Genomic DNA, 25,455 nt, shown 5'->3' with positions numbered 1-25,455 from the left:
TAGCAAAAATTTCTGTACAGTAAAATAAAAGACACAGATTACAAAGGGAAATCTGTTTTTTTTTCAGAAAAAGATCAACTTTTTTCAAGAAATTCCATCCTTAAATAAAATTCACAATAGCTATAGGCAAAACACCTATAGTTACTTTGGGTAGTGAAGGACAAAGGGAAAAATGTATTTTGTATTGGTCTCTCATCGGGAATCCTGGAAAAATGGCATTACTGCAAAGAATGGTTTCCTTGCACAGTCTGTTGTGTATTTTCTCTGTCACAAAGTCATACCAGGGAGGCTTAGCTTCAGAAATCAGGAGATAGTGTGAAGAGGCAATTACATGAACCATTTATTCAAATAGGGAAAATGAGTTTGGGGCTCAGATTGACAGGGGTGCATGTACTTGAGCAACATGACAGGGAAAAATCCAAGAAATCATTTGTGGAAATTAAAATGCACGTTGACAAGTCAGGCATCCAAGTTATGAGAAAAATAAAAGACTAACGCTAAACTTCTGTGCACTTACAAAAACTCTCAATTCCCAAAGCAGGAGTATGGTGCTGTGGGTCTAATGTGCATGCTCAATTACCGCACAGGAATATGCAATCTAAACAGACATCTTTTGACATGCAGTTTAGAAAAATTGGGCCATTTATGCCTACTCCTTCCCATAGAATAACTCTTACTGGAGCACTTGCCACAAGGCAAGCAGCTTCTCCTGCTGCTTCTGCACTACAGCATGAGCCTGCATCACGCGTCTCTACGGCTGGGGTGGGCAGCTGAGGAACAAGCGTGCAACCACAGCACACCAGCCACAGGCTCAGTTAGCTGGTGAATGAATGGGAATCCCAAACCATTAGCCCTGAGAAACCTCATGCAGGAAATTGCATCCTCTTAGTTCATTGAAGCAATATATTTTGTGGAATTATTTTTTTTTTGCATTTTTATATACAGATTATTTTTGTCCTACAGCCTCTTCATCCCACGCCTAGGTATAGAATGACATTTTTAGGACAGCAGTAATAAGTCAGAAGTTTTGAGTTAAGAGAGGAGTTGCTGCCTCTCCCTCGGTGCATGGGATCCAATTTCCTGGGACACCTGCTGAGGAAAGAACAAATTAGGTGCTGCCAGGAGCTTCTTAACTACTTCCCATGTCATCAGTGGCAACAAGTTAGCCTGCTGGAGGCTAATGAACATGCTGTAATACCCTAATAACAAATGCAACAATCTATATGTTATGCATATTCCATGAGGTCTGTACACAGGGTATGTGTGCACATACGCAGGGCTTTCTAGGCCAAAACAACAACAGGCGATTACAGGGATAACAGGAATAAGGCTGTAGTCCATTGGCCAAAACCTGCCACAGCCAACCATACAAAAGGAAACAGTTTGGACTGGCTAGTTATCCCTAGGCAGCTCAAGAAAGTGTCCTCCTGGAGTCCATTCGGAAATCACGGCTGTTAATGGAAAAGCAGCTGGATTTCTGACGCAGTGTTTCCTGGGAATCTATTCCAGCAGACGGCTGTAAGCACACATACGTACCCATGTACTCTCAGACACGCTGCCATACACACGCTGTGGGCTCCTGACTTAAAAAATAAAAGAAAAAAAAACTTTCTAAGAGCAAAAAACCTTGGAAAAGAAGAATGGGCTTGGGCAGTGAATGATTCATGTGGTGACATCTAAAACTTGAAACCTTCCTCTTCTCTAAAACTGCAAAGCTGCCCAAGCTGTGTCCATCGTTCAACACTTATCTCTGTCATGCGGGTTCCTAGGTAACTAATTAAGAAGGACAACATTTTAGCTCAGTCCCATTTCAAACCTCTAAAGTTATTTTAAACACAGACAAATAATTCATTTATTTAATTGATTTCGGTGCTTCTGAAAGCTGCTTACTAGCAGATCTGGAGACAGGATGTCTTTGTTTATCCACAGAGCCAGTGCAAACTCCTCCTCACCACTTCACAAACCTACAAAAACCTATTTGGTGTGACCACCCCTCAGCAAAGACGGCAGATTTCAAGCTTCCTGTGAATATTATTGTTAGTCTCAGCTGATCCACGTGCATGCGAAAGGACAGCCCAACTGGGGCAACGGCTCTTGAGACTGTGTACCCTGCCTGATACGCAATAACATCAGTAAATGGCTTCATACAGGCCACTAAGTAACTATAACTCGATTGACACCCAAATGTATATAGAAGAGGTGGAAGAGTTGTTTTTTGGCTCATTAATAATTCTCTTTAAAAGAAGGTCACCAAATAGACTTCCATTCTCAATAAAATGGGAACATTAGTTTAAATACAAGGTTACGTTATTTGTGGTATCAAAGATGACCTTCTATTACCATTTTTGTGGGTACCAGAGCTTCAAAGACATTTGTAATTGGCTGGTTATCTCTTTTTAAAGTTTTGGTCTTTATGAGTGGTGACAACAAATGCATCAAGACTCTGAGGAGCTAATACAGTATAGATAACAGCATCAAGGTGACACAGGAGACCAGATGAGCAGACCTTCAACAGAGACCTCAATTCCCATTAAGTCAAGATATTTAATTCCAATCTTGGCACAAAATAATAGTAATAACAACAGGGGGTTCTGGTTTCTTTGCTGAAATAACTGCTGTTCCCATGGGTTTTCCAGACTGTCCTCCTTTAAATCTGGAAATGGTTTCCTGCTCTACAAAGGAAATACTCCTGCATTCAAGTGGATTTACAAGCAGGGAGGGGGCAGAGGGGAGGAGAACAAAGAGAAGGAACAGAATTCAAGGAAGTGTGCAGGAGAGAGGGAACGAGAAGCGGAGCACAACAGGGCTCCTTCATCCAACTTCCCATGCCATCTCTTTTGCTTCTCCAGTCCAAATAACCTAGGTGACAAAATAAAGTGACACACCTGAAGATGGAAATTTAAGTGAAGTCCTGAGCATTTGCCATTGTCAATGTTAACTAAGTAGAAAGTGATAACTACAGTTGTAAGTAATAATGCACCTGTGTAAGAGAAAGAGCACCCTGCAAAGTGACCGTTTCCAGTCTTAGAAGAGGCGATGTGTAATCTCCAAACTAAACAGCTAGTTATGTTTCTCAGGACACTTGCATTCCTCTAGAAGACATCAGAAGAAATTAACATAACATATTAAAAATGGAAGCGCCTGTGTACAGAAATATGTACAGAAAAAAATGAAAGCATTACTTTGGATGTGACCATGATAGAATTTAAAAAAGGACTTAATTTGTCCCTTTGCCAGACACTGCAATGGCCTCAGCCATGTCATGCAGTGTCTCCAGTTATCCAAAAGAAATATTCATCTAAAAGAAATTTCGAGCCTTATGCAGCTGGAATAGCTGAAGAATAAAACTAATACGATGTTAGAGCAGCCTTTCACTACCAAGGGTTATTTCATTTATTCCTCTTAGTGATGTTCCATATGGAAGATGATTAACTTGTCTTAAAATCTCTTAATAACAGACATCCTCTGAGGCAAATGTTTATTTGTGGTATCAAATTGTACTGTGGTACTCCATTGTACTGGAGGCAAGCACTTTGGCCATCTAGAAATCTATCTTTGTTGATCATCATGATTTGATCACACTTAAGATACGTGTGTCCAGGAAAGAGAGGTGATTGATTAATTCACAAACATTACTTCATGGTTGTTTCCCACACTCAAAGGTAGATGAGAAAGAGAAAACAAAAACACAGCAGCACTTTAAGTGCTTTTCTTTTTCTTTCTTATGGATAAAAGAAAAAAAAAAAAAAAAAAAAAACACTTGCCAAGCAATTCTGAATGCTCAAAGATTTTTGAACTTCATCTAGTTGTCTCCAACTGGTTTTTAGAACAAAATCCTTAAAAAGTCAATAGTAAAAACCCAAACAAAATATGACAAAATATTCATATTTGTGATGCTATTCATGTGTGCACACACAAATACAAGCATACACAGTAAAAAGGAATGATTTTCTTCTCCCACTCTACCTTTTTTTCCTCCCAAACATTTTCACTTTTTAATCATCGAGGACAAATACTTATTTTCTTTCTCTCTTTGGAGTTAAATCTTCACTTAACTTTTTGAAAATCCCTCTAGGCTTTCATAGTCTCTTCTTCAGTTCCAGAACTATCCATGTTGGTGGAGTGATTTCTGACAAAGTTACGTATTTGTATGTCATCTTTTCCATTTGCTAGGTTTTCTTTCATTTTTTTCTTATTTATTCCAATGTATATACCCACTATTTAAAATCTAATCTCACTCTATTTTCTTTCTGAATCACCTTTTTCTAATCTTCAACTGCTTTTCTGTTTAAGAAGGAAAAATCAATAACACGTTTGAAAAAGAAAAGCGCACGTGCTCAAGAAATGGGAGAGAAGCAGCTCCTGTCTGGACATCTGCAGATCACCACCCTACATGCATTGTGCACTTAAGATAGCTTTAGAAAAATTTTATTTTACTTGTGCACAGCCTACTAACAAGATGAAAAGAGAGATTGCGTTCAACTTGCTTAGCTTCATTATGAGGCCAGTGAAGTTAAATAAATGTTATTCTCGAAATTCAGGAATTTATCACCTTTTAAAAGAGATAACTCTTTGAAAACCCCTGTGCTAGACAGACACAAAGGGCATTTATTACCTTGAGAAAGCAATGTTTCCAAGTGAACTGATACCACTCAAGTCTTGTACCTACAATGAGGAGTTAGATAATGAATTATTCCTTATAACAATATATCTGTTCCTGGGATGCATACCATAGAGCTCTCAGATACTAGCATATGCGCCTGCCATAGACACCTGATTGAAGGTACCATTTGCCATGGCCAAAAATGCTGATTTTTTCATGATCTTCCACAAAGGAACTAAGACTTGCTCTCACGGGATGAAATTCAAAGCATTTACCTTGTTGAGCTCTCACTGAAAAGGGTGAGATAAAGCAAGAAATTAGAGTGGAAAAAAGGCCATATATGCTGCTTCTGATTGTCAATAGGAAAGAAAAGATAGTATTTGAAGCTCTAGACATGGCCATGCAAAATAAGAAAGAGTCCTGCTTTGGAGAACAGAACTGTTTAAAAGAATTTAGAAGAAAATAAAGACCTGAGAAGCAGAAAGGAGAACGACCTAGTCAGAATCTCAGCCGAACTCTCAAAAGATACCACCCTGAAGGGAGAGAGATTTTTAAGACTTATTCTTCTGCAGAACTAAATGTATACACCAGCAGTTTTCATCATGCAGTTACGGGACCCAGAGGGGAAAATATCCAGTCGTTTTACTAAAAAAGCAAATGAAATGAAACCAAACTTGTGGTGGAATTTGATCAGAAGCCCTGGATGGGCATATTGAGGTGAGCTGCTTGCCTGGGCCGGCAGAGCCGGGCTCTGAGCTGGCAGGCACAGGCCAGCTCTGGCCAGGAGTCACCAAGCCGCAAGGGCATGACGCGGAGCCCCAGCTCACCCGCCCGTAACAGTTCCACTGCAGTCACTACAACATGCACTGTCAGGACACACTTAGGGTCTTCTTTTACCTACTGAGCCATGGACATTGCATTTGAACAGTATTTTCAAGCCCTTTTAATGCAGTAAAGACGTGTTTGTGGGTGCTTTAATTAGCAGATTGACATAAACAGGCATCTCTGGAATTATTCATTAGAAGTTGGGTGCCTGATTTCCTTAGATACTTTTGAAAATCTCACCCCATCATGTTTAATTAAAAATGTCAGATGATATCAATACTCAGATGTGTCTGCTGTTGGTCTCCTGAGAAGTTTTCCAAAATCTGCCTCTCATTCCATCTGTTCCTGACAGAGCAAGGACTGACTTGGCCCATTCTTGAACCAAAATGTCAACAAATAACTTTAAAAGACTATAAACTGGAAGCTATATTAATCTCCTGAGCAGGCTTCTGAAACCTTACTTGGATACTGCATGTTCCCAATAATTTTTTAAGTTAAGAAATGGGAAAGCAGGCTATCTGTGAACTCTAAAGGAGCACACACTTTGCTTTCTAATATGTAATCTGCATATTAGAAAACAACATGTAGATTTACTAAAGGAGGGTAATGAACCAGTTCCTTTTAAAATCAATGTGTAAATCACCTACCATCTGACCAAAGCCTAATACATAAGTAGTACTTGAGTATCAAGGTGGATGGCACAGCTCCATCTTGGCTAACACTTCCTTTTTTCCAGGTTTATTTCCTTTTTCACTGGCATGCATACACATAACATGCACCACATACACACATGCATATGCACATAAACATCCAAGTGGTCTCACGCTAACATTCACGCTAACAGACATGCAAAGACAACCCTTTCAGCACAGAAATTCATTTCAGGTGAGGCATTCACCTGACTCACTACATTTTTCCTCACTATTTTTTTTTCTCTTCCTGCTCATGATTAGTTCCCAGGTAAGAAATTATCTCATTCTTTGGGTATAATAAATTATTTTGAATTTTTTGTTTTGAGTACTGAGAGTCTCCTTTTCTTTCATGGAAATACCCCTGCTTTTCCAGATCTGCCAATTCAGTAGCATCAGAAATCATGGACAAACTCAATTCCACCATCCAATCACACTATAGATGTATCTCAGCTCTCTGTTGACAAATTTAGAGCAGTTTTGTAATAAAAAAATCCGATGCTCTGCCACTAGGAATCAAGGAGTCCGCAAGACTGAGCAACATGTAACTTTTCTATGTACCTTGCTGTATCTCTCTTTCTTGTAACAGGACAAGTAATTTTATACAGTGACAGTCACAAAAAACAAAAACAGAAAAAACAAAGCCCAGAACATCAGATCTGGTCTCAGTCATATTAAAGGTCTACATTTTATCACTCAGAGATTTTAAAGTGCAGCTGTACTTACTCTGGGAACAGGGGATGTCTGGGTACCTTTCCTTTGGCCACTAGTCTCAGGTGTCAGGTCTCGGTGGTCTACCTGAATGTGGCTCTCTAGGTCTTCAGCACTTTCAAATTTGACACTACACTCTGGACACCTCAGACTGCCACATGGCCTCTCATTCACTTCCTGCGGGGTCAAGCCTGAGGACTGTCCATTGGTGCTCCTGGTCATGCATCCAGCACACAGGCCATACGGAAGGCCATTAACATCCAATTTGACCAAGTCCTGCTTATTCCGGAACTCTTTCAAGCACAACGCACACTTGTAGAGTTTTTGCAAGGCCTGGCCATTGGGCGACGAGGTTGCAGAGTTTCCTGCCAATTTCTGCATATGGAATGTCCCATGGATTTTCAGCTCCAGGGTGGAGGTGACGGTCTGCATGCAGACAACACAGCGAAAGCCAGTGAGGGAGTTTCTGAGATCTGGGTGCATCTGGCAGTGCTCGATGAATTCCTCCTCGCTCTGCAGAGGCATTTTGCAAATCCGACACGTTCCTGTATCCAGACTCTTGCTGTGAGTGACTTTGTGCTCTGTCAGGGTCAGGAGAGATGGGAAGCGCTCCCCACAGATGGGGCACATGTAGTGCTTGGCTGGACCCCGATGGGTCTGCATGTGCTCTCTTAGGCCATTTTCTGAGAAAAAGGTCCTTGAGCAGATATTACACTTATGGCTACCTTTGATGAACTCTGCTTTCTTCCTAGAACAGTCGTCCTCCCCAGGCCGGATGTTATGGTCTCTCAAACGATGGTTCTGCAAGAGGACCTCCATAGTATAGGCAGCCCCACAGATATCACAGCCGTACATGGGCTCAGAAGCATCTACGTCATCCTCACTGGCTTCATGACTGTTGGAAGTATCTGGATTCTTCATTAACATGTTCTGGATATCTGCACCTTCTGTCTTCTTATTTGTGGGAGTCATGCCATTAGCTGTACCATTTTCAGCACCAGCATCAAAAACACAATGTTTTTCCCGCAAGTGTTTTTCAAGCAAGATGATGGCATGAAAAGCTTTGCTACAAAACTTGCAGTTGTATTTTTTGCTGTGAGTTGTGATGTGGCATTGCAGTTCTACCTCTGTGCTAAAGGTCTCACCACAGAAGATGCATTTGTGAGACTTTGCTGGATTCCCCAAGTGGCTATGCTTCACATGGATCTGGAGATCCACCTCTTTCCTAAAATCCCAGTTACAGGCTGTGCAACGATACATCTTCTTTTCATTGCTATGCTTGACTGCCAGATGTACTTGGATAGATACCTTGGAATCAAAAACTTCTTGGCAAAGGGTGCAGTGATACAACACAAAAGTATGCATGTCCAGCAAATGCTTCTGCAAATCATCCACCGAAGAAAACTGTTTGTCGCAACTTTCACATACATAATGGGTTGAAGTTGTCATGTAATGTATGGTGAGATGCTGCAGAAGAGACTCCTGGGAATCAAAGTCTTCTTTACACTGAGGGCAAGACTGTTTCCTCAACAGCAACTCCAAATGCAACTTTAAATGGGTTTGAAAACTCTCAAAATTAGAGAACTTTAGATCACACTGATTACATGGGTATTCACCATTAGACACTGAATTTACACTAGCAGAAAGCCGTTGCCTTTTAGGGGAAGAGACTTCAACATCAGAAGAAACTGGACTCTGCTCTGCTTTTGACTTCTTATTGTGTGCCAGAGGAATGTTCTTGTGGTTTTCTTTAATATGCTTTGTAAGCTTCAGGATGGAGCCAAAAATGGGGGAGTTTGTGCAATAAGGGCATGAATAAACTTCCATAAAAGATTGCGTTGGCTGAATGACAGGGGAATCCAATTTCGAATTTCCTACATTGCAGTGAGTCTGCTGAATATGCTCGGTCAAGGTTGCTTCAGTCAGAAAGCCCATGGAGCACTGGTTACAGAAGAAGGCATTGTTACCATCTTGAGGGGTAGCATTTGGGCCACAGTGAGTAATACGTATGTGTTCTTGTAAGCTATTGATATCTGCAAACATCTCAGGGCAGTAGTTACAGTGAAAGGCAGAAATGTTGCTAAACTGCATCATGGGATAGGCATGATTTTTATGCACTTTTCTGACGTGTTCATTCAAGTTGTACAGTGTAGGCATGGAATCAAGGCAGATCTGGCATGTGTGGCTTTGCTGAGGTTTGTCTGCGTGAATGGTCTTCAGGTGGATCTCCAGAACAGCAAGACTGTTGAAGTCGCGCTTGGAGCAGTAAGGGCAGCTGTAAGTAACTTTAGACCAGTTCTGGCCCTCCTCTCTGTCCACTGATCTGGTTTTCTTTTGTCCTCTCAAGGGTTTTAGAGTTGAATCTGGGGTGGAACCTCTTTCCACCGAGGCGCTCGAGTCGGGCGTTGCGCTGCTCATGGAGGCCACGCTCCCCAAGACCGGATCAGGGCTGATGCTGTGATTGCTAGAGTCAGGCTGTCTGTGGCTGTCCAAGTGGCAGTAGACTTCCTCCACTGAAGAAAACTGCTCCGGGCACATAGGGCACTTGTGTTTTTTATTGGCATGGGCTTGATGAATGTGTGAGAGCAGCGAGTTTTCATCTGCAAATACTTCAGGGCAATGAATACACTGCAAATCTGCCTTCTCGGAAAGCTGTGGGTGGCGTGTCATTACGTGCTTCTCCAGATCTTCAGTCTGACTGAATGTCTCTTCACAGTAATCACACATAAAATCATCCTTCTTCACCTCTTTCTCAGTCTTTGCCATATGTTCCTTGTTCTTTTTATGAGCTTGCATATGACTCTGCAGTGAGCTGGTAGATGAAAACCCACGCTTACACACAGTACACTTGAACGGTTTGCTGGAACTGTGGGTTTTCAGGTGAATTTTGAGGTGGTCGCTGCGCGAGAACGCTGCCTCGCATTCGTGGCAATGGTACTTTTTATCCCCAGTGTGAAGCTTTATGTGGCGATCCCTACTCCTCTTATGCTTAAAAAGCCGGCTACAGTAGGTGCATTTGAAAGGTAGTTTGTCACTGTGGATCTGCTCGTGCCTTTTAAGGTAGCTCAGGCGGATGAAGGACTTATCACAAAACTGACAGGGATATGGCAGGCCAGTCCCCCCTTCCTCCTCCCCGATGCCGAGATCACACCCATCTCCTATCATCTGAGTGGGTGATGCAACATCTTTGCTGGAGGGAGATGAAGCCACCCAGGAGAGTTGTGGGTCGTCATCACCATCTGTAATGGGAAAGCAGAAAGGAGATTAAAAACAATTCCCAGTGCATCTGTGAAATAAGGACAAAGCTCTCAACAACACTATGGGCTTCTGCTACCACAGTGCAAAAAAATCAACTCAAAAAAAAAAAAAAAAAAAAAAGAAAGTCTCTTGAATTTCAAGGGGTGTTTGAGAAAGATATAAAATGCATCTGTAAACAAAATCCATGAATATGCCAACACATAGTATTAACAAAAAGCATTTTTTCTTCAGCAGGTTTAACACCTGCTCGTTGTACTGTAAAGCAATAAACAATGAATACAGAAAGCAAAACACAATGTGCAATGAAGCAATGCAAACATTTGAAAAGCTACAGGATTAAATGATCACCTGTGATTTTGTGGGTCTTTTTAAATGTTACATCAAGATGATTTTAAGTAATGTCTCCATTAAACAAAATCCTTCAGTTCTGTTTCAAAACTGTAACAGAGTTAAAGGCTGATCAAAAGCAAACAGATTTTAACATCGATGCAAAATAAAAGCATCAGATTTGAGACAGCTCAACAAAATCAGAGAAGAGATTTGCATCATTACCACGCTCATTCGCATGAAAGGTAATGTTGCCTGCTTGTTACAAAAACAAACAAATAAAAACCCAGAAAACCATCATCATCGGAGATTTCAAGACATCACAAAACAATCAACTTCAGGATAAAACAACAGTGGCCCAGCCTCCGCTTTAATGACTATTTCCTTTGCTCAATATGAGGCTTTGGAAAATATTTTATAATTTGATATTACCATAAAGGAACACAGTGCAATCTCCAACTGCAAAACAGTCATTTTAGGAAAAATACGTAAAATTTTGGCAGCTTTCATAAGCGGAATTGCTAACAAGAAACAGAAGACAGTGAGTTCAAATACACCAATTCCAATAAACATGGAGATGTTGAGTGAAGCAAAAATGCCACGAGTCTGATATAAAACCGAACCAGGGACTGAAGCAAAAATAAAGTTCATGCAAACGAGGGAAGGCGCCGACCCCGCGTACACATTTGGAGATTCAGAGAGAAGCTGGCTCTCCAGAAACGTTGTCCTTATAAAACATTTAAGGCTCCTACTTCAGCTCTTACTGACCCAAGCCAACGAACAGACCGCCAGCTGTGCGCGCAGGCCGCCCCAGGCCGCCCCAGGCCGCCGGGCGAGGCGCACGCCACCGCGCCCGGAGCAGCCACGGCCTGGGCCACCGCGGGCGGTCCGAGACCGTCCCTCCTCCCGCCCGGAGGGCAGAGATCCGAGCTCCTCTGAAAAAGCCAACCCAGCTAATCACGCACGACAGCTTCTCCAGCGCGCGGGAGCTGCGCCGTCCGCAGGAGCGGCCGATTTAACCCAACCTCCTCGCAAGACGCCTCAGGGCTGGCGCCCAGCTGGCTCCCCCGCGCCGGCCGGGCCTCGGCCTCGAGGCAGAGGGTGCGACGCGCCGGCCCTCCCGCGCGCCGGCCGCCCCGCGGCCCGGCCCCTCCGCGGGGCGCAGCCGGCTGCCGGCTCCCGGATTAGCCGGCGGGGAGGCTCCCGCCGCGCGCCAGCTGGGCTCCCCCGGGGCGCAGACAAAGGCCGGGCCGGGGGGACGCCGGCCCGCGCCTCGGCAGCACCGGCTGCGTTCGCCACCGCGACCGGCTTTTCCTGCGGGAAAAAGAAACACGCAAACCGAAAAGCACGCCACCACGCCAGTATTTACTGCTGCAGCTGCCCAGCTGCAATTTAAATAATAAGAGGCGACAACTGTTACAAAAACACACGTTTGCGAACGTCTCCCCTTTCGCAGCCAAGCAGGCTGCACGCAGCTTTGCCGGGGCGCTGGCCCCGGCGAGGCGACCCGAGGGCTAGCCCTGCCGCCGCGCACTGAGCTGCGCCGCTGCCCGCCCAGCCGGGCGTCGGGCCGAGTCCAGCGCCGCTGCCGGCCCCGCCGACCCTGCAACGCCGGCAACCTTGGGCCGCTGCCGTGCGCCCGCGCGAGCCGCGCAGCCGGCCCACGCCGCTAACCCAGCCGCTGCTCTTCAAGCTCTCTTTTCCCCTCTGAAGCGAGCCAGTCTACCTCAAAATGCACCCAGAGATTCAAGCAGGGCCAGCTCCCCTCCAGCTGCTGCTCTGCAAATATACTGGGCTGCCCGGGAAGCAAACCCCAGGACAGCCGGCGTTACTTTGTGAGCAGCGCACAAAGATGTTGCTGCGCTAATATAATTTGTATTCAAATCAATTAACATTTCTCAGATTGGAAAGCAATGTTTGTAATAAAAATGGAAGCGTTTATATGGACGGTTGAAAGCAAAGATTGTCTCCTTTCGTTAGCTTGATTTAGACCTTTCACCAATCTACATGTTTAACTTCTGGATTCCTTTTATTGCACTGTTTTCTCACTCTTTTACAATTCAAAAAGGATTGCGTAAGCCCCAAAAACAATCTACCTTGACTTCCTTACAAACAAGCCATTAAATTACTCAAGGCCTAAAACTGAAGAAATTAAGAAAAAGTCATTATCATTAATCTCTTTATGGAATGAAAAATAGCCCTGTTAACTTTAACTTGCCATTTTAAATTGAAGAAAAGACCCATAATGAACTGAGAAGGAAATTCTAAGGTATTTTACCCGAGTAATATTTTACTAGGAAGATGTATTTGAGATGTAGTGTGACATGTCTGGCAATGACGGTTAGAATAATAATTCTACATTAATGCAATCAAAGGAATGTAGCAGAATGAGAAAAATCACTTTAAAAAGGAGATTAAAGTCATTAAAAATGGCTAATCCTGCAAAATGGGACTGTACTAAAATAGAGAATCACATGGCTGGTGCAAAGCTTTTGTCATTTGTGCATAAGAGAATCAAAACAAGTATTAAAAGGGGAAGAAAATTCAATAAAAAGTTTAATTAGGAAAAAAAGAGCATTAAGGAGGCTTCAGAATGTCGGTAGTCTTCAGGATACATGTGTGGATCACCAAGCTTAAAGGGCCAAACTTGATAATCAATCACAAAGCGGTATAGTAATTTAGCAACTTAATGTTCAGCAGGTTTACAGAACGGCAAGCATTCATCATTATCGCCGAGGACCTCGTTCCAGCCTCAGTGCACTCAATAAATGTATTTTTCCTTCTAATAAGAGCAATTTGGCCAAACTGCTGTATAAATCATACTTGATTCTCTGTTTGTCTTCCAGATAACACGAGCCAAGTCCAGAAATGCATTCACGAAGCAACAACAATAAAACAAAGCCCTAGGAAGAGCGATCCTTTTGGGAAGGGAGCCGCGCAGCACGGCACAGACCGCGGGACGGCAGCAGGCCCATTTCCGCGGCACACGCTGATGCCGTTGATACGTTTATTATTTAGCAAAGCTACTCTGCTAATGGAGACAAAATCACTGCACTGCTCCCCTTTTTGCCCGGAGACTTTCTTCACGCAGCGTAACGAACCAGGGCTGGTATGTTTGGGGGATGCTCTTATTCTGCTGGGTTTATTCCTCTAGCACATGGCTAGAACAGAGGAGGAAGAGTCAAATAAACAAAAACAAACAAACAAACAAAAGGCCTCCAATTCAACTGTTGGGAAAAGTTGCTTTTTTGATTGAAATTCAAATTCCTAGTTCTTTCAGGGCCTCTCTCTGCAGATCTGCATCAAGGCACAGAAGCTAAAAGTGGTCAATGCACCCAAATGCTTTGAAAGCTGATGGGACTCCAGCACTCTACAAGCTAAGTTACGTTCAAAAACATGCTTGGCATCATACGGTATGCCTATAAACCATCTGTGTTTCAGTTCCTCGTCTCTGTAACAGGCAAAAGACATCTGCTGCTTGGGGCAAATTACAGGGCTCACTTCCTGCACGACACCGAGACAGCCTCCGGCGGGCCGCCCAACAGAAATGCTACCAGTTTCAATGATTGTTATTATCACGGATGTCCAACTATGAGAATACACCACAGAGATTCAGAGGAAAAGACTCAGAAATCTTCAGTAGAGGCTAGAGCAAACTTGGAAGTGCTCCACTACGTGTTAAAACCAAGGGTAGATCATTGCACCAGATTGCGGTAGGCGCTTCACACAGCATACGCTGTTCATTTACACTGCCGTGCCCGTGTGAAATAATGCAAATCAGGTTTTTATACCAAATGTGTTAAGTTTCACTATTTTCAGTACCCTTTGACAGCTTATTACTAAAAATCTTTTTGCTGCCTCTTTAGTCCCATTTTCCTGCACATTTGAAGTATAATAAGGTAAACAGTAAAAATGGTAATTAATACCGCAAACTCAATTTTATGTACAGATATTACCCTCACTGAATGAGTCCGTGTAACAGAAGGCAATAGCGGACCACCAGTGCCACTTCTGAGCTGACACTGCATCGTCCCTGAGTGACCCTGTAGCAGCAGCTGTGACGAACCCAGCACCAACCCACACTCAGACAACTTCACTGACCAACAGCAAAAGATTCCTACAGCTAATTTGCAATTATGCCTGTTACGTTCAAAGCAAAACTAAAACTGGATGAAAAACTAAGAGGTGTCAATATAAATGGCACCCCACACGGTGCCATCGTGATTATCTGTGACTTCAAAAAAAATGTAGTTATATCAGTTACATGCTTGTGTGGCAAGCTTTTTTGTTGCATGAAATTACCAAGCTAGTGGCTCTTCCAGCTTCTCAGCTTTACCCTGACATTCATTTTTAAGTGAGGTTTTAAAAAAAGAGAAAAGAAGAAAGATGTCTGGCTTAATGGAAAAAAATATATGTAATCTAATTTTTCTTCTCATGCATAAAGTAACTTGGTATTTAGTTACAAAATCAGCACAAGATGGAGTGTAGAATTTCAAAAGTCAAATTTTCTGGGATGTCTACTGTAGTTAAACTATTATACATAGACAGTTTAAACCTAATTTCTTTGTCTAAACCTTTTTGCTGTGATCAAGGAACATTTAATTACTCTGCCTCTTTTTTTTTGCTGCAAGTTAAGAGTACACACACAGACACATACTGAAGCTTAGTTGATATAGAGAAACTTGTTAAGCCACAGTAACTGAGCCCTCAATTTCTAGCAAAGCTATCGAGACTCAATAATGACCATAGACAGGGTGATACATAATAATTCTACAGAGATCATAAAAATAAGAAAGTTATTTTTAACATTATTTTTCTTAAACAATCTGTATTTTACAGGTAACAAAAAATTAGCATATCATTAAATAAGTTATTTCGCACTTCACCAAATGGTGTAATAAGGGGTGGAGGAGAAAGTTTTATGTTAGATCTAGGAATAAGCTAAATGCTTTCAGAGTTGAATCACTGTTTTTCTTTACTCCCTTTGGAAAAGCAGCAGATACTATATTCTGCTGTGCATCATGGACTTGGGACTGAAAACAGCTGCACTCTAATTACATGTAAAGTGTACCAAAACACTCCTTTTATCACAGACTGTAAATCTGTTAGCATCTGTCTCTCCTTTGTTTCTTCCACAAGATACAAGCTTGTTTCTACATTTTTCTCACCTGTAGCGGTGATTAAAATTCATTATAAATGAAAGGAGTGAACACTAAAACAAGTTCCTCTGTGTACAGTTCTAAACTCAAATTAGAAACAGCTGTTTGCTAATTCATGCAGTGATGTTTTGTCGTGCTCTGTGAATCAATAATAACTCACCCTATTTCCACAGAAATGTTAGGATTATCCATATATTTTGCTTAGTAATTTGTCCTTCAGAAATATGCAAATGCAGAGTCAGTCGTTTTTAAGCAGGATTAGAGGATGATAGTGGCAATACCACCAACGAATTAACCGAAATATATTAATAGCTTGCTGCTCCTGCCTACTCTGCGAGCTGGCAGGTCCGGAGCCTTTCCTGCCTGCTTTGATACCTCTGGAGCGTTTAGCAGAGGTGGCACGTTGTAAGACCGATGTGAAAGAACAGGACTGTGCATGGGGTCACACACACACATCACTGATGCAATAACCACACCGAGAGAATAGTATAAAATCAGATTTTCAGCTATGACATGCACAACTTTTAAATATAAAGAATGGCAAAGCCCTTAGGAAAACAATCCTAACAGAATAATTATCAGTTGTAACAATTAGTTACAATAATTAGTAATACTTTTTCTAATTGCTAATTATATTCCTTTGTATGATCTCAACCAGAGCACAAACTTCATTTGACCCTGTTGCCGTACAGACACAGAATTACATTCTGAACTTCTTGCTACTTGATGTCAACATTTATCATGACTTCAACACTTGATTATACAAAACAAAAAGACATCACACAGCAGTTAAGAGCTTTGTCTGCCTCGTTTTTGCATCCAAACCTGGCCAGCTAGAAGGGGCTGTGGCCACATTTCGGGCAGGCCCCAGTGCAAGGTCTGCTCCGGCGGCAGCAATATGCAGCCATCTCTGCAGTTCACGCAAGCAAAGTCCTTTTCTAGCATGTATATATAAAGATGGTTTTCTCTGCTCATGTTTTGTCACTGTGCAAAGGGAGCACGCTCCTCCTGCAGCATGGAGCCAGGGATCGAGGTTGGGAAGCACCCACAGGGATACAGGGAGCGAAACCAGCCTTTCTGGTGGGATGAAGTGCACAAGATGGATTTCCTAGGTTTATGATTTCCTCCCTCCCATTTGATCAGGCAACTCTTTAAATACAGCAGACACCCGCTCTCAGACTCTTTTCCCTGAGTAAGCTTGGGCACGTGCAATCCAGCTGACTTGGCTCAAGCTCTTTCCTTCGGTCCATACCCACAAGTGAGCATCAGAAATGCAGACCAGTGCATGTCTGGAGAAACTCACTGAATGTAGAAACTGAAATTACACAAGGAAAGACTTTTCTCCATGAATTGACCAGACGGGTGTGATTTAATTTAATGCTTTACTGTGCTCATTTTCATGTTTCTGAATTGTAATTTCAAGTGAAGATTAAGCCCTCAATTACAATCCATTTAGTTCATTCATAAAATCCACTTAAGGGTCCTGTTCTCGATAGTGAGCAGCGAAGCTTGGATGGCAGCACAAGGGTGGTCAGCACCTCCCGCAGAACATCACTGTGGGCAGCAGCAAGCCGGAGCCCGTGCTTACGGCACGGACAGCCGCCCGGAGGAGTCAGTGCCTTTAGAGCTGGGGCAGGGGTAAACTTGGGCAAAAGAGCTCGGCCAGCGACCTCAGAGGAACTGCTGTAACTCCTAAGGCAAAGGCACACGTACCTTTGTGCTGGCAGGCAGTGTCAGAGCGGTGTCTCCATTCCTGTCGTGCTGTTTCAACTTTTCCGCCATGTTTCAGCTCTGAGGCAAAAGAACCACTAACAAGGGAGAAAAGTGAGACCAGACATCACCACTGATCTACCTCTACCTGTTTCTTCTGGCAGCAAATGTGACTGGATTGCCAGGGTGGTTTGCTATGATTAAATCTTCAACTGGTGCTATGCAGTGTCTTGACCTCCAGGCAAATCATTTTGCAGTTCCTGTCTTTATGCATATGAAAAATACTTTCCCCTAAATGTAAGTTTGCTCCTAAATGAGTATTTCACATCACTTCTCAGTAGAAAATATGTCAGTTGTCACGCTGCAAACTTGAGAAGAACCTCATGCTTCAAGCCTCAGCCCTGCACAGGACTTTACTGCCAGCCTTTCCGGCCTGAGGAATTTAAAGCTGGTCATATTATTAGAGCAAGTTGCCGGGGAAAATGAAAACAGCTTGTTAAGTTAGAAAGAGTAGGCTGTTCCAGGCTCTCATTTTGATCTAGGTGGGAAAACTGTGACGCACTTACAAACTTAATGGGCTGATGTTCATGATGAATAGCCTCAATGCTGAAAAACACATGTTGGCTGAAATTACTCAGCAATAAACAAACAGTAAAAAACAACAACATCCAGATTTTATACTGCCTTCAAAGAACTGAGGAAGAAAAAGCAATAAATTACAGTGACAGACTATCAAGTAACCTATTTTATAATTATGCATATGCACTATGTTGTGTATTCACATTAAGCCTATTGAAATCAAAAAACTGCCGCAGCTCAGCACTTTTGAAAACATGAGTGACGGAAGCACTAAACACATGCAAGTGTACATAGAGGTATTTTCAGAGAAGGTACACATTTCATTAATCTGTCGTTAAGGCTTCAGGCCAACGATGTGAATGGGAAAGACGATGTCCTTGTAACCATCTTGGCTTCCCCAACGGCATATGGGGGTATTCACGCAGGTCTGGTCAGGGCAGCTGCTCCAGGCCTTCCCGGGCCGCTCGCGGGGAGCTGCTGCAGCGCGGGGATGGCCACGGGCACCTCCGGCGCCAGCGGAGCTGCCGCTGTCCCCAGGACGGCGCGAGGCGGCGGGCTCTGCACCACCTAACCCTCTTCCCGCTCGCCGGGGATGGCCCGCACTACGGCGGGTACAGCTCCGGGTTTGCTACACTGAACGATGCTGTGGTTTTTTTACTATTCCATTTAAAAGTGAAAGAGAAGTCCCAACATAACAAAAGCCATTGCAAAACTGCCCTGCTGAATACCAAGCATATTTCTAAGTACCATTTGGTTAAACATCAACCAGGAATCTATACCCAGTTTGCAACCAGCCGGAGGGGATGGCATTAAAGCAAAAGTGGGAAAAGAGGTTCTCCGCTTATCAATACCTGATAGAAATAACCAAAAGGTCTAAAAAGAAAGTAACTGTAGCTTTTGTGCCGTGCAAGATGAAAGCCAAATACTGTGGCTTACTTAGATCTGTATTGCATGGTGTATGGTAATGCAGCTTCTTTTTACTAACAGTATCTGTCATTTTTAATAAGAAACCACTTTTAAAGCAAGCAAGCAAACAAAAATGCTTATCACCTGATAAGACTGTTTCTCAGAGAATCAGCACTCGGCTACAAGAAGCGTGCAGCGTGGGAGACCGGGGTGGGAGTTTAACCAGCAGTGACCCAATACCTGTGCTCCAAAAACTTACAACAGAGCAGCCCCCGGAAAGCTGCTCTCTTCTTCCTGGAGATCTTTGGCCTTTCAACTGAAGGAGCCCACAATAAATGGTGAAACTTGTCCCCCAAACTTTCAAAAGAAGAGCATAAATGGCAGCTGAGGTTTTTCTCACCATGACACCCACGTTGGCTCAGCCAAAGAAAGCTCCTGCCTGGCTCTCATCAGTGCAGCCCGCTCCAGCCTTTCCTAGGGAGGACTCATTGGTCTGGAAAGGAAGGGAAAGCAAAGCCAAGGAGCCCTACCAAATTCCACCGGAGAAGTCAGTCCCACCATGTTCTCGCCAAGAAACCTGCAAAGCCCAGCAGAAACCCTGCCGCTGTAGGGGATGCATCTCTGATGTCAGTTGAAGGCACCACACTGAACACATGCTAGAGCAGGACAGGACCTTCCTTAGAAGTCCTGCTAACGGCAAAGATCTCCTCCTCCTGAATTGCCTTAGCTGCCAGTTGTCTGTATTAAGATATCTCTAGTTTAACCAGAAATGTAGGCTCCATTCTGACTTTAGGTTTTTTCTTTTTTCCCTCCAGCAAATGCGCATCGTACAATTTGTTCTAGTTAGCAACTGTCTCTGTGCCCTGGCCGCAGACGCATGACAGAGTGAATTTATAATGAGGAAAGGTTCACGGCACAATTACTTGTTTAAATGGGATTAAAATTAGGGTTGAAGTGTACACTGAATCATCTCAATTTATCCTGAAGTGAAGGAGGGACAGGAAGCATCTTGTCCCTTACCATAAATCTCTGTTTCTCCACCTTCTCTGCCTAACAGCACTCGCTCCATTTGCGACCAGTATCACACGCGTTGCAGTTTATATCAGGGACTTAAAGGACATTTTTTCTCTCCTGTGAAAAGGTTTGGTACTTGCACCTCGCTCCCCAGCGTGCCATGCCTCACATGCACAGAAAACCCATGTATATATAGTGTATATATATGTATATACAGTGCGGCACAGAGAAGAGATACCAAACTCACTTCTGAAATCAGCTGGCAGATACAAGGAAGAAGCTGAATCCTGGTTCTATCATTAGAAAGAGGCAAAATAGAGACATTAAGACATGTACGTTCACACACCGATCATCTTAAAACAGACAGAAATGTTGTCAATCATTGTGACTAAGTGGGCAATTTAAAGTCTTTTTGGAAACGAAAAATTACTGTTTTTATAAACAACAGCAAGAGTTTTAAAGATCAGAGCAGCTTCACTGACACAAACCCTACGGTCCTGAATACTGATAAATACTGGGAAAAAAAAGTTGCTTCTCTCCCTCAGGAATCAGTTTGGTTTTCTCATGCCCCTTTTCCAGACTTAGTGGCCAAACTCTCCGGCCAGGCAGCAGCACAAAGTGGGCAATTCTGTTGTTATTACACTTTCATCTTCTCACATAGGAGAATGATAAACCAGGGTATTCAAATACAGTTCTCATAGAGTTTTTGTTGTTGTTTTTTGTTTGTTTGTTTGTTTGTTTTGCTTTGCCCAGGCTGTTTCATTACTTATTTTATTTCTCACCAATAAGACAAAAATTTTAAGAACAACACAATTTTCTGGCCACAGATAACCACGACTGCTATCTTAATTTACATGCTTAAGTATTTTTGACCCTTGCAAAAGCAAAAGAAGCATGGACAAATGAATGGTTTGAATGAAGATTGAGTAACTTATTACATCTTTTGCCAGAATAAATACCTGTGAAACTGAATCCCACTTCCTCCATTTTATGCTCCGTATGACATACGAGAATACGAGTCCCAAGAATTGTGCAAGTGCCAACCTTGGCTACCCAGTTAAGACTGAATTATTTTTTTAATTAAGATAGGCATTCAATATCTTTGTTCTAGTGAAAAATGGAACCTCCACCTCAGTTCTGGAGCATCTGAGTATAAAATCAGTCTTCTGAGTAGTAAATATTAGACTGACACAGAAAGCAGTAACTGTATGATTTCAATTAAGTCACTTCAGATTTTGGGGTCCTAGATTTTTAGAGCTAGTTTTTAAAGACATATTAGATTCTTTAAAATTTTTTGTCTGTTATTTAGGAATGTCATCCCTTTGTGTCTTTGGGCTTCCTATAAATACAACCACAACCACAGGCTTCCTGGATACCTGACATCAAGAAGATCACAGCGTCACATTTACCCTGAAGTCTCTGTGCACAGACTTAAGAGTCACTCCATCTCAATTCAGGTCTTCAGTTGGAATTAAGATACTGAATCTGATCTGATTTTTGTTCTTACTGTGTTGCTTTGTATCATAACACCCCCATTTTCCAGTGGTGGTGCCTAGCAAAACACGAAGCAGAGGTGTAGGCACAAAAGAGTCCTTTAAGGGCACAGGAACATGCAGTGTCAATGCGTACCAGCAGCCCAATACTGCAAAACGAATTCGAAAAAAGACTACTCACTCATTATTTTACAGTTTCACTGCATTTTCCATTTTAAATCATTTTACTATTTTTCTAACGTCATTAGAGAAGCTTCCATTGCAAATAGCTGAAACCAGACATCCGCTAATCGTCCTACACAAATTCCTGGCAGAATCTTTGTGCAAAGTGTTATCAGGTAACAATATTTACCATGTACAGTCATTATGAAAAACTGTAAGATTGTGTAATTATGTATTTTAATTACATGATCTGATTAGGTTTTTTAATCACTTCATAAAAAGAAAGGAAATTCACTGAGGTTGTCAGAAAGTTAATAAAAATAAGGTAATTCACTGCTAAAGCTCACCATGGTGCCTTTCTAACTACTTCCTTGCTACACCCCACTGTGCCTAGGTACTGGAGGTCAACTCTAAGTATTAATTTCCTTACTTTTATTAACTTTGGTGACAACATTCATGCTCTTTCGGCACGGGTATTTTTGCTGTTGCTTTGTTAGGAAATGCTCTTCACTTGGCTGAAGGGCACTCGGGGAGGCAAGGAGCCCGGCAGCCCGCCCGGGACGGCGGGAGCCACCGGGGCCAGCGCGAAAGCCAGGTGCTCGCCCCAAAGCGGGGCCCGCGCCGGGCGCAGGCGGCAGGCCGGCCCCGGGCGAGCAGCTCGGCCCCTTTCGGGGCACGGCCCAGCGCCGCTGCTCCAGCTCTGGAAAACCGTTTTCCTAACTTTTGGATGCGGTTCTGCTCTAAGGAAACATTTTGTTTATATCCGTGCTGGGACGCTATAATGCAATACTTGGCTATCGGGTTCAGCAGCTCTGTTTTGCTCATTTCTGGTTCACTCTCTCCTGCTCCAGCCCTTCTTTCTTTCCCAAAAAGAAACCCGGAGGCTTGGACGAAATGACCCAGGCGCACGTCGAGCGGCAGCCTTTCAAAGGACGTTAGAAAGGGGGAGGGCACAAAGTGATTTAAACAAGCTTTGGGGGGAAAGATGGAAAACGCTGAGTGCAACAAGATGATGCCTTTCCTTCGCACACCGTCCGAGGTTGCAGATAACATCTGCAAAGTCTGGCTTTCAACATAGTGCAGCCAAAGGCAAACTAACGGCATAATTTTCTTTTTGGATGCTTTACTTTTGAATTCTTTGATGGACAATGAGGTTGAGGTTAAAAAAAAAAAACAAAGAAAGAAAAGAAAATCCCCAAGAAACCACTTCTCCCCGCGTACTTGTAAACCTGTGCAGACTTGCAGGAAAACACCCTTTACACTGGGGACACAATTTACTCTGGCTCACGGTGCAAACACCGGCTTCTGCCAGTAAATCCTAATGGCACACAGTGAGCGGTACTCAACACTCTGCAAACTCAGTACTACAAGGAGCTTGCACAGTTTCAGGTATCTATTATATTTTCTTTCACCATTGCAGTGTTTTTTTCTTTTGCACTTTTATATGGCATCTCTGCTCAACGAAGCTACAATATACCTGTAACATTTACTCTGAAGCCTGCTTTTGCGCACATTTGCTCTTTGCATGGCCTGCAAAAGACCATGAAACTACGCCTTTTAAACCAAGTCTCCCGGCTGATAGTGAGGGCTCAGAGAGCTATGCAAGACAAATACTGCAGACAAATACTGGTCACTCCTGAAAACCGAAAGTATCTTCTAGCATGAGACACATTCAACCTTTGGACAAAGATATCCAAACAGAAAAATCTCTATCCTTGCATGCTCCTGACTAATTATCCCTAAATTATCCAAGCACTTTCCAGGATTCTGTTCTATGAAATGGAATTTTTCCAATGGCAATCAGTAATTTTACAAGTTGCCATGCATTACTGGCTTCTCTTCTTCCCCTCCACTCTCATTTATCATCTTGCATTTTTTCTCATTTCTCCATCCCCTCCCAAACACAAATTATTAGACTGCAAATGCAGGGCAGGTCCAGACACCCAAGGGGTGAGCCAAGATCTCCTCTCCTGGGGAAACTACCACAGTGAGCTCAATGACTATTTGAGATGTTTGCTGGTACTAGGGAATAATATTTCCCTTGGGCACTTTCTGGATAGAGTCTACCACCTGGGTTAAGTCATTATTACAATCAAGCAGAAAAAAAGGGGGAGGGAGAGAAAACATGAAAAAACACTACAGCAAGCATCATTAAAGCTCATCAAAAGTGCATTAGAGAACACCTGATAATAGACTCTGAACATTAATGATCCTTACGATATACCATATTAATGCAGATGTTATCAGAATTCATGGAAACAAAATTTTCCATTCACACATTTCCCTAAAATCAGTGTTCAAAGAAAAGCCTCTCAGAACTATTAGTTGCCAGCATTTTTCTCTGCCTCTGCAAACAAAAGGATAAAATAAGGCCTCTGATCCTGTATCTGTTGCTGATCACCGATCCCAGACAAGTACTCTGACTTCAGGATGCTTTATTGGCATTCAATGGCAACATGCTACACTTAAAATGGACGATGCTAAGCCAATATTAATAAAAGGGTTGTGATTGCCTTGGCTTAAATTGGACTATTATCACTACTAATATCAATTTTACTGGCAGCCTGAAAACTCTCCGATGCTGGGCAACAATTTCCCTTGCAGTTTTTCCCCTTCTGTGTTATGCGGTTGCAGGGCACTGTGTGCCAGGCTGCAAGAAGCACCGCTTAGGTGCCTGAAGAGCCTCATACTTCAACCAGGAACTGCAATGGAGGTCAAAAAATTAATTCGAGGCACTGCTCAAGTCCTGTGTTCCTCCTTTACAGAGGCTGCAAATCATGTCAAGTTCTGCATAAATAGGCTTTGTGGGTGTATTAGAGGGTGAATTACTGTCATCTAGGTGCTAGTGCTTAGTAAAGCAAGGACTATCAAACTCCTTTTGCCAAAATCCAACGTGAACTGCTGCTCTCAAAGAAAAGTCACCCGACCAAGAGCTCTCCATAAAAACACACTGCAACAAAACAACAGAAGAACTCCAAACCATACACATTTTATAAACCCAACAGTCACCCCTAACACCCAGCCTCATATCCCCATTTGAAAGCTGAAGTGAAATCTTTCCTGAAGAAGCAGCTGATCAGGTTTGCAGCATCTCAGAATTCCTTCTGGAATGACGGGAAGCAGGAATTATTTTTAGTGCAGCTGAGAGGCCAGGCATATTTCAGGCAATCTCCTGGAGCCTGCTTCGATACCATGTGGGACATAAACCCACAAACTATGAAAGAACCCAAATCAGTATTGTTTTCTCAAGTGACATCCATTATCCCTCATCTGAGAAAATTAACACATGTATCCAGAAGCTGAATAAACTAAGCTCAGAGGTAAAAGTCTAGCATTAACTCTTTCTGTGTCACAGTAAGTGTCATCTTTTAAGTCAGCAAACTGCTAATGCATTCTATTTTACATTCTGTGGTTCTTAGAGCAGAGGCATCAAAATACATTTTTTACTCAAGCCTAGTTTGAAAATGTTACAGTACACAGAGTAATCCAGAATTACTCTGAGATAGAGTAATATCTAGAGATAGAGATAGAGATATAAAAATGCAGACAGAGAAGGGCCATTAGACCAACGCATGCTGTTTTGGGTTGCATTAGGAAGAGTGTCACAAAACAAGTGAAAAACAACTTTTGTGCAAAGTCTCTTATTTTTGATGCGAGTTAGCTGTGTATCTAGCATTAAAAGGCTATGAATATTAAATACAGGCAATCTTTGTTGCTCTGCCAACTTATTTCTACACAAATGATGGTATTTGAAGATTTTTATTCCAGGCAAGTGTTATGCATATAGTTCCATACTCCAGTACGCTAAAATATAAGACCAGGTCGGCAGGAGAGAAGCAAGGCAAGGCTTCCCCGCGGTCGGGCCGATTGCGCGCATTTCCAGATAATGCTCCAGGATGGCTAAATTAGGAAAGCAGTCAGGAACAAGGCCTGAAGGTATGACCGGCCGGGGCGCGTTATCGCTCCCAGCGTCCCAGCGACACATCTCCTGCCCGGTGGCCCGTCCTTCGGGGGTTGCT

General features: G+C 42.8%; 1 protein-coding gene across 5 annotated transcripts in view; it reads right to left on the bottom strand.

The window, feature by feature from the left end:
- ZNF423 (zinc finger protein 423) overlaps window positions 1-25,455 on the bottom strand; it is a 262,272-nt gene that overhangs the window by 82,371 nt on the left and 154,446 nt on the right. For all 5 annotated transcript variants that reach the window (XM_062586171.1, XM_062586167.1, XM_062586168.1 and 2 more), the window contains one exon: window positions 6,844-10,067. In XM_062586171.1, coding sequence (XP_062442155.1) covers window positions 6,844-10,067 — 3,224 coding nt within the window. The remainder of the gene's footprint in view (window positions 1-6,843; window positions 10,068-25,455) is intronic.

Source organism: Rhea pennata, chromosome 13 (assembly GCF_028389875.1).
Source record: "Rhea pennata isolate bPtePen1 chromosome 13, bPtePen1.pri, whole genome shotgun sequence".
NCBI lineage: Eukaryota > Metazoa > Chordata > Aves > Rheiformes > Rheidae > Rhea > Rhea pennata.
Note: the sequence above shows the minus strand (reverse complement) of the source record. Positions and strands in the feature narration are given on the sequence as shown.